Source organism: Musa acuminata, chromosome BXJ2-2 (assembly GCF_036884655.1).
Source record: "Musa acuminata AAA Group cultivar baxijiao chromosome BXJ2-2, Cavendish_Baxijiao_AAA, whole genome shotgun sequence".
Lineage (NCBI taxonomy): Eukaryota > Viridiplantae > Streptophyta > Magnoliopsida > Zingiberales > Musaceae > Musa > Musa acuminata.
In genome coordinates, this window is record NC_088339.1 from 25,218,869 (window position 1) to 25,232,904 (window position 14,036).

The following is a 14,036-nucleotide window of genomic DNA, read 5'->3' on the forward strand; positions in this document are numbered from 1 at the left end:
CGGCTAATAGTTTGATGGGCCTTGGGCGCTCTTGAGATGTTGGTACTATATCGAGTGGGGGGACCCTGATGGGCATCGGTGCTAGTGGCGGTTGAGTTGTTGACCATGGCTGAGATTATGGCATTGCCTGCTAGGCTATGCGAGGCAAGAGCAAAGCTATAACTCACATCATGCCCGTTAGCATCTGCATATGCTTGATGTGATTCAAGAATACTTCAGTAGGGATGAGTAGGTGACTCGGGATAGCCCCTGAGGGCAAGAGGCCTGTGTCATTAAACAAACGCTAGTATCGCATTGACGTTTACGCCGATGTTAATACATTCACGTGCGAAAAAAGGGTGACGACTTCTTCCTTTAATGAAAGTATTGTGAGTTAGAGACAAAGCCTCCTTGCTCGAGCACTCGTTGAGAGGGTTGATAGATAAACTTTCCTGTGACATCGGGCCTCCTTCTAGTATAAAAAATGTTAGGAGAAAAACTCGTTGACATCTTGGTTAATTTAGACCTATATGCGTAGAATTTTTCTATATACCTCTGAGATAAAAATATCAAGTTATCGAGGTATTTTCTGTATAGAGATCAAGATCGAGAGAAATTTCTCATCCTGATCACTTCCACACCTAAATTAGTAATAAATGTGGACGGCATGAGTAGTGAAAAGAAGTAAAACCCCTTAGTATTATATTGATGACGTGTTTTTATACGTGGCGTTGGAGGTTGCCCTATCTTGAACTCTAATCCACTCCACGCCGGGATGACCCGAATCTTTTTCTCCCACCAATATTAACAAGCAACATTTGCCGGTGAACAACCATGTGAGAGAAAACCCATCAAACATCACTTCCATTGAATCTTTAAGCCTTCAAGTATGTGATTACTTGGTTCCATTCTAAAAATATTGACATTATATCAGAATCATGCTCTGTATGCCAAGTGACACAAACTTAAGAAAGCTTTACTAAAACAATGGGAGCAGAAACGAACGAAGACATTTATATACAAATTGGTTGATCCCTATGCTGCCACAAGCCCTAAACTCTCCTGCCCAAAGAAATTGGCCACAATCGTGCCAACATCTTGTAATCCAACACCAATACACAAGGGATTCTTGGGAACACTGACTGCTTCCTGGCCATTGCCATTGCTGCGATCCAAGACTCGAACGTTTGGTCCATCTCTACACTTGCCCATGCACTTGCAGCCAACCACGGCCCCTTCGACGCCGATCATCTTCTCGAATTCCTCCATCAGCTCTGCCGCACCAGACCTCCTGCACTTGCCTCCCATGCAAACCTCAATCTTGTTCATCGGTTTCCTGACTCCTGATGTGCTGCTGCTCGTACTACTACTATTACAGCAACCAACACATCCACTACTGCTCGTGCTTTTGGCTCCAAAGTTGAAGGTCGTGGACTGCACTCAGCTTCTGCAGATGGAATTGCCAGGTCTTCCAATTTGGGTTCCTGGACAGCAGCAGCTCCAAAATTTCTCATCTTGACGACCTCATCGCGTTCGCTATCGCTCGACTCCGATGAAGAGCTCGAGGAGGATTCAGCCATTGCACATTGTTTAGCCCTTGCGGCCTTCATCGCAGACTTCTCTTCCTTCCGCTTTCTCTTCATCTCCTTCTGTTGGGCTCTCAGCTGTTCTAATTCTGCCAGCAAAATCTCTGCCGCTTCCTGAACCACAAGCCGATTTGTATTGAATGTCAAGCATTTGAATTCAGATGAATAAGAACGCATTAAGAACATGATGATCATGCAGAAATTTGGGCCAAAATTAATTTGTATTCCTGCATTAATATCGATTGCGCTAATTCAGATAAACAAATTGGCAAAAGAAGGAACATTTAGCACGCACCGAGATCATCTTCCCCTTGACTTCTCCGGCAACCCCTTCGCCGGCATCGGCGCCGATCCCCAACGTGAACAACGTGGTCAGATCCCTCGATAGCCCCTTCACCAGCTTCGCCCTCTTTTTCTGCTCTTTTTTCTTCCTCTTCCCCTCGCCGCTCCTCACCGGGGAAGCGTAGTAGTTGAGGTGTCCCACGTCGGCGAACACCGCTCCGCCGCCTCCGCTTTCAGTTGAAGCTCCCATCGGCCGAGCCGAAACGCTCACCCTCCTCCCAAACCCCACCGTCGACGAGCATGCGAGGGCAGGGCGGCGGGAATTTCGGAGAGACGGGGAGACGGAGACGGCCGGGTTTCGCCGGAGCACGGCGCCGGAGACCTCCATCGCTCGACTTCGATTCCGATTCCGATTCCGATTCGTTGGGAGGAGCGGTCGGTGGAGTTTGCCTGCGGTTGGGAGCGGTTTCTAATATAGGAAAATACTCGATTACGTGGCGTCGTTTAATTGGTGAAACGGTGGTTCGTTGCGTACGTGGACCACTGAATTCGCTTCGCGCCAAGAGGCTCGTGGCGGTTAGACGCAGGCACGTCTCGGCACCCGCTCACCGCGTCTCCACCACACGAGACTAGCCGATATGGACCGTCCGATTGTCCTACTCAGGACTCAACAGTCTGGATCAGAGGCAGGTGGGCGACGCGTCATCCACGATCATCATGGGGATTTCTTAAGACGACAATGCCCTTCGCCACCTCAGACCGCGGAGGCCGTTCAAACATGGTTATCGGATAATTCAAGGTTTGTTTAAAGGTATATATGTCTTTGTACTGTAGCCGTTCAAAAAAAAAGTCGTCCACTCATAATAGAAGTTCAGGTCAAAGACGGACGGCTCGACACGAATTTTACCGAGTCAAACGGATGAGAAACAATGCGCGGGCGTGGGTTGCGGGCCCCACTTGCGTTTCGTTCGCGTCGGCCGGACTCTTTTTCTGAACGTCGGTCCCACTTCACTAACTCCCATTAGCTGGCGGGTGGACCCCGCTGCGAAAGGGCACATCGTACCAAAGGTTCTTGTGGCAGCATTATTTTGTCTACGAGGCGATTGTTTACCCAACGCATACCGCTCTTTAATTGGAGAAGTGAAGGGCTGTACGTGGGATCCGGCTGGCAAGCCAAAAAACCGGTTAGGCAGGGAACATCGGTTTGGGTGTTTTGAGGTATCGACTCTTGTTAAAGGTATGGGCTTTCGCCACTCGACTGGAGTGGAATTCACATGTGGACCCACAAGTCCGCCAAGAATAAGTCAAGAAGGTTAAGCCCGAAAGAGTCAAAAGGTTCTTCCATGGTCGGCTTCTTATCGCATGGAAGCACACCACCGTTCGATCTCGATCAGACGTTATTGTGACCTTGAATCGCAGACCTTCTCGGGTCGTCAGGCCCAAGTTAAGCTAACAACCTTCTCCGCTCGAAAAATAATACGATGCATCCATCGAAGGGTTTAAATAGACTTCTTAAATAAGGAAAATTCTAAGAGCAATTCTTTTCCGCAACTCTCGATCGATTTGGTTTTGGTTCGAAATTCCCCCTCTTTCTTTGTTTCTTTCTTATATGGGACCATTTGGTCGGTCGATCATTTGTGTGGCCCATAGGGGACTAAATAGTCTTATCAGTACTCTCCGTACGGGAGCCAAGGACTCATAACCAAGGTGCATGGCTCAAGAGCGGGTTTACTCAGTCGAGATGCAAGCCTTGGGCCCTCCTTCTAGTGCTAATTTGATACGGAACCGTTTGGTTGGTCGGCTATTTATACGACCTGTAGGCTCGCAAAGAATTATTCACTTTGGGCGATGGGCATACCCGAATGGTTTTATCCTTTCGGAGCATGTGAGTTCTAAATGGTGCCTCTGAGGGTATGGAAGACTCGACGGACTTATGAGCTCTTGGTTCCAGACTACTCAACCAATATGAGATCAAATGACCTTATAAGTGCTCCTTCTCATAGAAGAGCTAAGGGTTAGGTGCACGATTCAGGAGTGAGTTTGCTCGGTCGAGATGCACGACTTGGGCCCTCCTTCTAGTGCCAATCTGATAAGGGATTATTTGGTCGGTTGACTATTGGTGCGGTCTATAAACTCGCAAGGAATTATCCATTTTGGACGATGAGTGTACCTACACTATTTTGTTCCTTTGGAGTATGTGAGTTCCAAAAGGTACCTCTGAAGGTAAGGGAGACCTAGCGGACTTCTAACGCCGATCTTATAAGGAACCAATTTAGTCGGTTGACTATTGGTATGATCCGTAGACTCGTAAGGACTTATCACTTTGGGCGATGAGCATACCCATACGATTTTATCCTTTCGAAACATGTGAGTTTTAAAAGACACGAGGACAAGGAAGACCCAACATATTTATAAACCATTGGTTCACACTCCTCAACCAACAACTAAGCCTTATCACTTTCCTTCTTTTTATAGGGTTCTTCCTTTCTTTCCTTTTTAGGGTTTCTTCTTGGCAGAGCTTTTCTTTAACGAGGGTTAGGGATTCTCTTGGAATTCTTCATCCCAACCCTGTCTCCTTCCTTTTCCCAACCTGATCCTTGTGTGGAATAGGATAGATGGATTTGTTTTTGGTTCGGAGATGATCCGAGTATCTGGAGGGTTTGGGAGATTGTGCTGCTGGAGATTCGAGCTTATTCGTAGGGGGAAATGGCGAGCGGAGCGCCTATAAGCATGGAGCTGGAGCAGAATGATGGCGAAATCCAGGACATCTTCCGTGCCCTCCAGTAAGTTCATCGCTCTCTTCTGCGATGCGGTCGTGCGATTCTGCTGGTATTTGTGTAAACTATTCTTTCTATCTTTTATGTAGTTTTCTTGTTGTTGCGTTTTACCAACTTCTTCTTGATCGATGTGTGCAATGATATGGTAAGAGCAAAATGGGTAATAAAGATTCGCGTTCTAAAGCGAGTATCTAGGACTGCCTGAAAGCATTACCAAATGTGACATTGGAATGGAAGATTACTGTACTAGAGAATTAGAATTGCAAAGGTATACAAAGTGACCAGAGTGGGATTTCGTGACACAAAAGAAACTTGGTGTTGGGATGCACCATTGGTTGTTGATGGGGAGAAGACAAAAGTTGTTTTTGTCTTTGCTGGATAGGTAAATTTCTATTTGAATTTGTAAGAAGCTAGAAAATCTAATTGAAAAGGTATATCTTCTTGGTCATCTTCCACACGTTTCAGAAAAATAATTCCTCTATTTTTGACCTGGTTGTGTGATTTTAACTTTTTTTTTCTTGATGTGCTTGTATAATAGTCAGCTTAAAAGAATTATATTTTGCAAGGTGGTTATAGTTGACACTTAATGCATGCCTTATGTGCTATAATTTAAGAAATTATATCTACAGATACGATTTGGACCAATATGTTGTTAGAATATGATATGTAAGAGCAAAAATTGTAGTGAAATTTTGAAGATAATCTTGAAATCGTCAGTGTGGTTTTCAAAATAGGCTTCTAAGATCTAGCTAGATAGGAAAGGAGAAAGCTTCTACCTGAAAGCATCATTACACTGGAATGATAAAAAATTGATATGCCAATTTGAAGCAGATTTGCAACTATGTAAAATGACTGGAGGTAAATATTTCGTGGCACAGAATAATTTTGGTTGCTCTGATGTTCATTGACAAGGAATAGGCAAATATATTATCTTCCTAGGTGTGCAAGTTTATATTCTAATTAGAAACTACCAAGCAGAGTTGGGAAAGTATATCTTAGCTATTTTGGACATGATATGTTGAACTTGTGGTTATAATGATGTTAGCTATAAAAAAGCTTTAGCTATCTATATTAGGGTCATAGGGTGATTTGGCATATCATTCTCTTCATTCTATTTTATGTATGCTAATAATTAAGTGGTTATAGATATGCACTTTGAAAAAAAAACATACATTTGTTTTTGTTTTTTTGCAGATTGATTCATAATTATCAGTTCATGTGACATTTAGTCCCTTTTTGTGTTATACAAATTCTATTTTTCCTGTTTTGTGTTATACAACTAGTTTCCGTTAGGTCTTTGCATTTCTACTTGTACACAGAATCATTATTGAGCCTGTAACCTTATTGAGTCCTTATCATTCCCCACTAATTTATGGAAGAACCTTGGAATTGCCTGTTTCTATACATTGATCAAAAGACGCAAAACTGACATTTTAGCTTTCCTATGTATATCTGCAGAAATGGATTCCAGAAATTGGATAAGATTAAGGATCCTAAGTCCTAACGGACAGTCTAAGCAGTTGGAGGATCTTACTGGGAAGATGAGGGAATGTAAGCGGTAGGTTAGTTGATATTTCAAGTTTCAATCGTTGTATGAGTATCTTTATCATGTTGGTTGCCATAGTAACTTAACATGTTGGATCAATCTTTGTTATGTTTTCTTTATACTTACAATTTACACTTTGAAACAACCAGTTCCATAAATCTCCAGTCCTATATGTACTTCAAATTGTTTTAAAAATAACCTTTTACAGGTTAATTAAAGAGTTTGATCGTGAAATTAAGGATCAGGAGAGTCGAAATACTCCTGATGTTAGTAAGCAACTCAATGAGAAGAAGCAAACCATGGTAGGTAATTTCTTCTTTTACTCTTGTACTTTACGACATCCATTCTTTTATTCTCCTAATCAGTTGTCATTGACTTATTACAGATCAAGGAGCTGAACTTGTATGTGGCCATGAGAAAAACGTAGGTCTTGGTTAGTTATTCCATTTGACATCAACTTACGGTTGCTGCTAGTAGCATATTCCACAATTTACATATAGATACGCCTTTGGGTTACAGGATAACCTTTTAGTTATAAATTTATCTCATTTATTATATGATTCCACAGCTGGAAATGCATTTCCAGCTCAGTTTTGATCTAGGGCCTTTCATTTTGACCTTTTTTCCCTGAAGAAGATATGTGTTCCATGCCTTCCCTTTGAGGAACAAACATTGAAAGATATGTTTTTTTATATGTTTCACCAACAATTTATTGCTTGGATTCTGAAAAGGCAATTTGTGCATTTCTTTAATATCATCTAATGTCATAGAGTTTTATTCACTTTGCTGCAGGTATATGCTGGCATGATGGTCTATCTAACCCTGACCTGATGTTTTGTTTCATTACATTGGTCACAATTCAACACAATGAGACAATTGAAAGATAATAAATAAATAATGGTAAAGTGTTTGGGGATGACGCTTGGGTTGTAAGAATAGTTTCCAACCAATCAGGTCCAGCTGAAGAACAAGAAAATTATCTTACAAGATTGTATAAAGCAAGCTATATTAGGCATGGCCTTGGACGTTGATTGGATTAGTTGGGTGTCATTTATTTGGCGAAACTTTTTGCCATCGTGGGGTGGATGATCCCCTTGATCAGCCACTCAGTTATGTGGGAGTTCTTCCCACAGATGTAACCCAAAAAACCCATGTGAGGGGAACCTAGGTGAGTGCTCGTCTTCCTTCTAGTCTACCTGATGAACTTTGGGACCACGAGTGATTCTCTGGCAGTCTGGCTATTGTTTTGGATGGTGCTATCAGCCAGAGTGCCCTACTAGGGGCTCAATGATTTGATTGTATTCAATCAATATGACAACTAATTAAATTCAGAGCTGGTTTAATTAGACTGAATCAACTCAAACAAAATATCCATAGCTGAGACATAATTCAATATATCTATCCAAAATTAACCTGGTCCAATCCCACTGTATATCAACTTCTGTTTCTGTCAAACAATCTCGATTCTAATTGTGTCTAGGCTAAAGACTTAGATACAGATTAAACCCAATGATAGTAGCATGGGTTAAGCCCAACTGTCTGAATACATAATTAATTAATGGTTTTTTTCTTTTCGATTTTCCACCTTACCTACCATGATATCCCCCAATCGTGGCCAGTAGCCATGGTAGCGATGTGGCAAAGCTGCCCACTAGAATGGCCAGTCTGCTATTTGCAATCATCAATACAACTTGTCTTGTCATTGAAGCTATGGCTGCCATGAGGAAAAGAGAAACAGAAAGTAACACAAGGAGATAGCATGGAGATTTGAGGCCGCAGGGTCATGAAGTTGGAGTTTTAGATATTGCTTTATTTAGTGCTTTACTAGATTAGTTTGTGGATGATTAGTTAGAAGATCTATTTGCTGTAGCTTGTTGAAAGAGCATATGAGAATATCTATTTGAGAAAATTATATCGTTCAGATGCTTGTTTGTCATAATATTAAAGGATGGAAACAAGTTGGTCACACCTGTTCTAGCCCAGTTACAAGATTTGGGACACATTGTAGCTTGATGCTTTTTTATCTGGCCTGTTTTCTTACTCTTTTTTTTGTTTTATTTTATGTTGTAGCCTGTAACAATCATCTCTTTAGCTTCTTTTCGTGTTGCATTTGTGCATGCTTATCAAGTAGCTTCTATCTATGTGGGAACATGACATGAAGATGTGCTTTCTTGCCACCATTCTTCATCATATTTAATGACCTAAAAATATGTCTACCTGAAAAACACATTCACTTTCATTGTTTAGTTACTTGGAACTTTTTATTTTCTAAGTATAGTTGTTCTATCTATTTTCTTCATAGATGAATCCAATTTTTAATTCTTATATGTATTATTTTATTGACTAGACCTTCTAATTTTATTTGTGGCCTTCAGATATCAAAATAGCCTTGGTAATCAAAGAGTTGAACTCTTTGATATGGGTGCTGGAGGTAGTGATCCTGCAGCTGAGAACTCTTTGATATGAAACTGTCGGTTGTGAACCCAAATAATAAGAACATCAGAGATATAATACCTGGCTTGTCCCCACCTGCTCCCACTGCAAGGAGATTGCTGTCACCAGAGCTTTGGGGAGTTTAGAGTAACTTTGGCATTTGAGCAAGAGCCTGTTTGGCTGATGATCCATCTTATATCTTATAAGGTTTCTTTCCCTGTTGGTTGATATTATTATTATTATTATTATTATTATTATTATTATTCGAGATCCTAGATGTTGGAATCCATATGTTTGGATTCACAGCATGGTATGATGTGCTGTTGGTTTGTTACGTGTATGATATGCCAGTTTTTTTTTTTTGTTGTATCATCTTCCCTCTATATCGTACTTTAATTCTCGCAGAGTGCAGGATAGTTTTGAGTTTTTCTTTTCTTTTTGGCATTGTGCAACCCAGTGTTGTATTTATCTCTAGGCAGCTTTCTACGGGCTGCCTTACGAGACGAAAAAGCGGGGAACCACCAATGTTACTAATTTCGTGTCAGCAACGTTCATCTGCGGTCCTCACTGTGATAACCGTGTATGTGAAAATATCTATCTAATCGTTGATGGATTGGATAGATATTCCCTAGAGGTTGATGGATTGGAGGACCAGATTTTGTCCGGACTAAGCACAGAACAGAAAGAAACGCTCTATAGAAACTGCAAGACACGAGTATTATTTTTCTTCAACTTGACACACGGCATAACATCAGTGACTCCAAACAAATTCCATATAGCCTCGTCCTTTTTTTCTTTTTCTTTCCCTTTCTAATCAAACTTATCCTCTTGCACCAAACTAACTAGAATGGAGAGGTATCTTAAACACTGGAGTTCTGGTGCAGCAGATGGCAATGATGCAGACACACAATCTGCCACCACGTAGAAAGATAGATAGATAGATAGATAGATAGATGGATAGATTGACGTGTTCCTATGAAATGGTTTGGGTTCAGGCAGCAGGCTTCTCCCACTTGAGCGGCTTCACCACCTCCCAGGTGAAGTCAGCGTCATCCCTTCCAAAGTGCCCATAAGCTGCAGTCTTCAGATACCTGCCATTGCCTCCCCTCTTCAGGTCGAGGTTGATGGTGATCATCCCAGGCCTGAAGTCAAAATTCTCCTTCACAATCTTCAGTATCTCCTTGTCTGGGATCTTGCCGGTACCATAGGTGTCGACGAAAACCGAGAGAGGCTCAGGAACACCGATCGCGTACGACACCTGGACAATGCAGCGGCGGGCGAGGCCATTTGCCACGATGCTCTTGGCCGCTTGTCTGACGATGTACGCACCGCTGCGGTCAACCTTGGTGGGATCCTTGCCCGAGAATGCACCACCACCGTGAGCACCCCAACCGCCGTACGTATCGATGATGATCTTGCGGCCAGTCAACCCAGCATCACCGTGAGGTCCACCGATGACGAAGCGCCCGGATGGGTTAAGATGGAAGATTGTCTTCTCATCGAGGTATTTCTCAGGGATGACAGGCTTGATGACGTGCTCCTTGAGGTCCGCGGCAATCTCATCGTTGGTGACGGTCTCATCATGCTGGGTGGAGATCAGCACGGTATGGACACGGATGGGAACCATGGCGCCATGGTCATTCTGGTACTCGACCGTGACCTGGGTTTTCCCATCAGGCCTCAGCCAGGAGCAGGTGCCGTTCTTGCGGACTTCGGTGAGGCGCGCACCGAGCTTGGTGGCGAGGACATGGCTGAGGGGCATCAGCTCAGGTGTCTCATCGGTCGCATAGCCAAACATGTGACCCTGGTCACCGGCACCGATGTCCTCAGGGCGCTTGGTGAAATGGCCATGGACGCCCTGGGCGATGTCAGGGGACTGCTGCTCGATATTAACTAGCACTTTGCAGTGATCAGCGTCCAGGCCGACATCATCCGAAACGAACCCAATCGAACGGCATGTGTCACGAACAATCTTCTCATAGTCGATGTCGCCCTTGGTCGTGATCTCCCCGAAGACCATGACCATGTTGGTCTTGGAGCAGGTCTCGCACGCAACCTTGCTGTCGGGGTCTTGTGCGAGGCAGGCATCGAGTATGGCATCGGAGATCTGGTCGCAGAGCTTGTCAGGGTGCCCCTCGTTCACGGATTCAGAGGTGAAAAGGAAGGTATCGTTGCTGGCCATCTCCTTAAGCCTGGAGAATCACAACGAGATTAATGTTCAGTAAGCGAGTCCACGAGCTCATCCCCCAAAGAGACACACATGTAGACAGACATGCCATACGCATGACCTGCGCAAACAACGGACGACAGAGCATAGTATTCGAATGGAAGACAAGGAATTTTAGGCATAACAAACCCAAAAGCAACAGATTGTTCTTACACCTATTAGGCAGCCTGTATCCTTAATTCTGTCTCAGGTTCCAAGATTAAAACAAAATAATAATAATAAATTACACTGTTTTCGGATAATTTCATTTGCCAAAGCACTTATATTTATGGGAACATCATCCGTGATAAACTAATAGTCATGTCGTTTCTACTTCCTAAAATTCCCTCCTACTGGAGCAGAAGTTCTTTACTATTACATATGTCTCGCGTGCATCACAAGTTTCTGCAGTAAATCACATGAAATTGTAAAGAAAATTCCCTAAATCAAGTAATCAAGCATGATTTGATCTTGAAAACTGATGACAAATCTTCCAAGTTTGTTTCTCAAGTATAAAAGCATTAGAATATCAAGAATCACATAGTTCTAGGTAAATCCAGCCACTTTCCAAGCAACAAAACCACAGCGTCTCCATGATTCCAAGCGGATCTCTGCACCAAAGGTCAAGAACACCTACAACGAAGGCGGACTGGTTCTACTTAAAGAAGCACGAGCCATATAGCCCAACGAACAACTAGAAATGGCAGATCTGGCCATTCGAACCGCAGAGCAACACAAAAAAAACCAACCAGTCAACTACAGAGTAAGCATCCAAAGAACACCTCACGAAACAAGAAAGGGTTGAACATCCGAAGAATAAATAGCTCGAGAAACAAGAAAGAGTTTAACCCTCGAAGAATACCTCGAGAAAGAAGAAAGGAGCAACGAAACTAAAGCGAAATCGCTAGAAATCCGACGCGAAAGAGACAAGCAAGCGACAGAGCACCAAACCTGTAGGCGACAGCCCTCACCTTTGGACAAGATCTGCAAGCGCCGGGTAATGGAGACCTGCCCTTTCACACCCTCTTCCCCTCCCATGTGCCGCTTATTTATAGACGAGCGGCGTTCGCCTTCGAGAGCGGGTGGTTCATAAATTACTTCGTAAACCAGTCCTTGTGTTACTCGAGCAACCTACCGACACAGAGATCAGATAGAGGAGATAGCCCTTCCATGTGGGGTCCACGGGTAGACCATGTATCTGCAAGCCGCGTAGATGCGACACATCATGAATTCTTCTCCAAACCCGTTCGTCGGCCACACGAAGGGTCTACCCATTCTATGACCGTCTGGATCGGTGGGCCCAACTCCTCTTAGTCACGTGATAGGTAGAAAGTCGAGTAAATTGCAGAACGAGTGCGGAAAGATTCTGAGATCCAGATCCGATCAGGGCTCGGAGACCCTTGTCCGTCGGGCTATCATAGCCGTCGGATCACACATGATCCTGCGGCCAATATTTGCCGGAGTCGGTGAGGGACAGCGACCCGGACCCGGTAGCCCACCAACCCCTTTACTAGGAGGGAAATATTTATGATCCGTTATCTTTAAATTGGAATACTATCAAACAAACTCGTGTGTCATTTGGCACAAGTAGGAACTATGGATTCGTCATTAGGTGGGGTTGATTATATTGGATGGAATCACTTCAGATTTTTGTTTGTTTGCATGGCTTTTCCTGTGCGATCTCTCACGGATCTCATGGGATTTCGGATCCATTGCACATAAACCCCACACGTTGGGCATTTAAGCGAGCATCCCTTATCTGCAGTAGAAAGTAGGGTCAACGGTGAGGAACTGCTATGTGTATTATTAGGAAACAGATACAGATGTTTTATGTATATATGTATTTAATTGATTGAATCAATTGCTATGTTATTTTGACTCTTCATTATCTAATATAATCTTCTACAATTTTCTTCTTCAAATCAGTCATCGTCTAAAACTTCACCACCAACCTTCCGTATACTGAAATGTCAAGAAGCAAGTCACCAACTCACTCCGTCAGAAAGTCCATATGACGTCGACCTTTGCTCGCAACCAACACAGACGTGCTACTACTGCATTAGGTGGTGACAATTTCCATGTGGTGGGGTTGCTTTAGAGACATCACGAGTTGGTAGGTGAATGCTATTAGGTGTTCTGTGAGGACGCAGCAAATGATGCAAAGAGGCTTTGGCTTCTTGTGGTGGTGGTGATGACACTTGCAACATGTTGACATTTCGATATATATCTACTGCTCTCTCAGAAGCCATCAACTACAAGTCTATTAATTCACTGGCCTTTCCTCATGAATTGGAGAGTACATGATGATGTCACCGACATAAAGAACTGGCTGTGGATCAAACAAAGTTTATGAATGAGCTGCATGCATGAAACATGTCGGTTGTGTTTGCTGGCCTTTACATGAAATAAAATTAAGATCCATCTTTTACTCGTGAAAAGAGAATTTAGAGAGATTAGGATCATGGCGTGTGCACCTTCTCGGGGATTCCAACAGATTCGATTCAGGTTCACAGGTTTGTGGGTGGTGGGGTTGTGGTTGAGTCAGGTCAGGTCATGTCATGACAACTTTCTAGTCCTCACTTGTCTGACCTACTAAAGAAGGATGAGGTGGGTAAATTGGTGATGGATCGAATTGGATGGAATAGGATATTACCATTTAAGCATTCACTTGCTCTGAGTGTCATATTTTTGGATTCGGACATTGTGAATCTTGCAGCAATAAAATGTCTTAAACATGATGGTGCACTTGCAAAAAGTACAAGCAACACAAGGAGGAAAAGAAATAGAAAAAGCGACATCATGCACACTTAGTCGTCGAATCGTATACAATTTATACACAAGGTTCGAGTTTGAAAGAGATCGAACTAAACCAGTTCAATTACATCGGATGAGCTCATCCAAAGGGACTGCAGGATCCATGGAGAGTTCCGTGGCAGGGGCAGATACTGGGAACTCTCCCATTAACTCATCGATGTCATAAGTCCACACTTTGTCGTCCTCAGCGGGTAGAAAGTCTCGTAGCATCGAAACCCGCGGAAGCCGGTTCTTCTTCCGTAGCTCTTGTGATGGAGAGGAGGACACCCAGGGTCAGCACTTTGGGTCTCAGGCGCCGCCATCCGTGGCTTCGCAACTGGTGGCGCTGACGCTGTCTCTCCTGCAGCCGTGGCCTCCGCTGGCAGGTCGTCGAGTTCAAGCATCTTGTGAAGTTCATGCATCTCATCGGAAGT

The 14,036-nt window shown here is 43.5% G+C and overlaps 2 protein-coding genes and 1 pseudogene across 3 annotated transcripts; 1 reads left to right on the forward strand and 2 right to left on the reverse strand.

Moving 5' to 3' along the window:
- Positions 1 to 934: 934 nt before the first annotated feature.
- LOC103976067 (diacylglycerol O-acyltransferase 3) lies at positions 935 to 2,287 on the reverse strand. The gene is given in 3 exon segments (XM_009391251.3): positions 935 to 1,415; positions 1,418 to 1,679; positions 1,861 to 2,287. Coding segments are annotated over 3 exon segments (1,038 nt in total). The 5' UTR covers positions 2,236 to 2,287; the 3' UTR covers positions 935 to 1,014.
- A 1,990-nt stretch (positions 2,288 to 4,277) lies between these two features.
- On the forward strand, positions 4,278 to 9,454 carry LOC103976065 (novel plant SNARE 13-like; annotated as a pseudogene).
- LOC135605557 (S-adenosylmethionine synthase 5) lies at positions 9,302 to 11,929 on the reverse strand. Of its 2 annotated transcripts, none has more exons than XM_065095782.1 (2): positions 11,781 to 11,929; positions 9,302 to 10,795 (listed from the first exon to the last, which is right to left on the reverse strand). In XM_065095782.1, exon 2 carries the CDS (start codon positions 10,783 to 10,785, stop codon positions 9,595 to 9,597), a length of 1,191 nt encoding a protein of 396 aa, XP_064951854.1. In that variant the 5' UTR covers positions 10,786 to 10,795; positions 11,781 to 11,929; the 3' UTR covers positions 9,302 to 9,594. The 2 variants fall into 2 exon arrangements, with proteins under 2 accessions (XP_064951854.1, XP_064951856.1); XM_065095784.1 differs by having other exon boundaries at positions 11,761 to 11,912.
- Between the last annotated feature and the right edge of the window lie 2,107 nt (positions 11,930 to 14,036).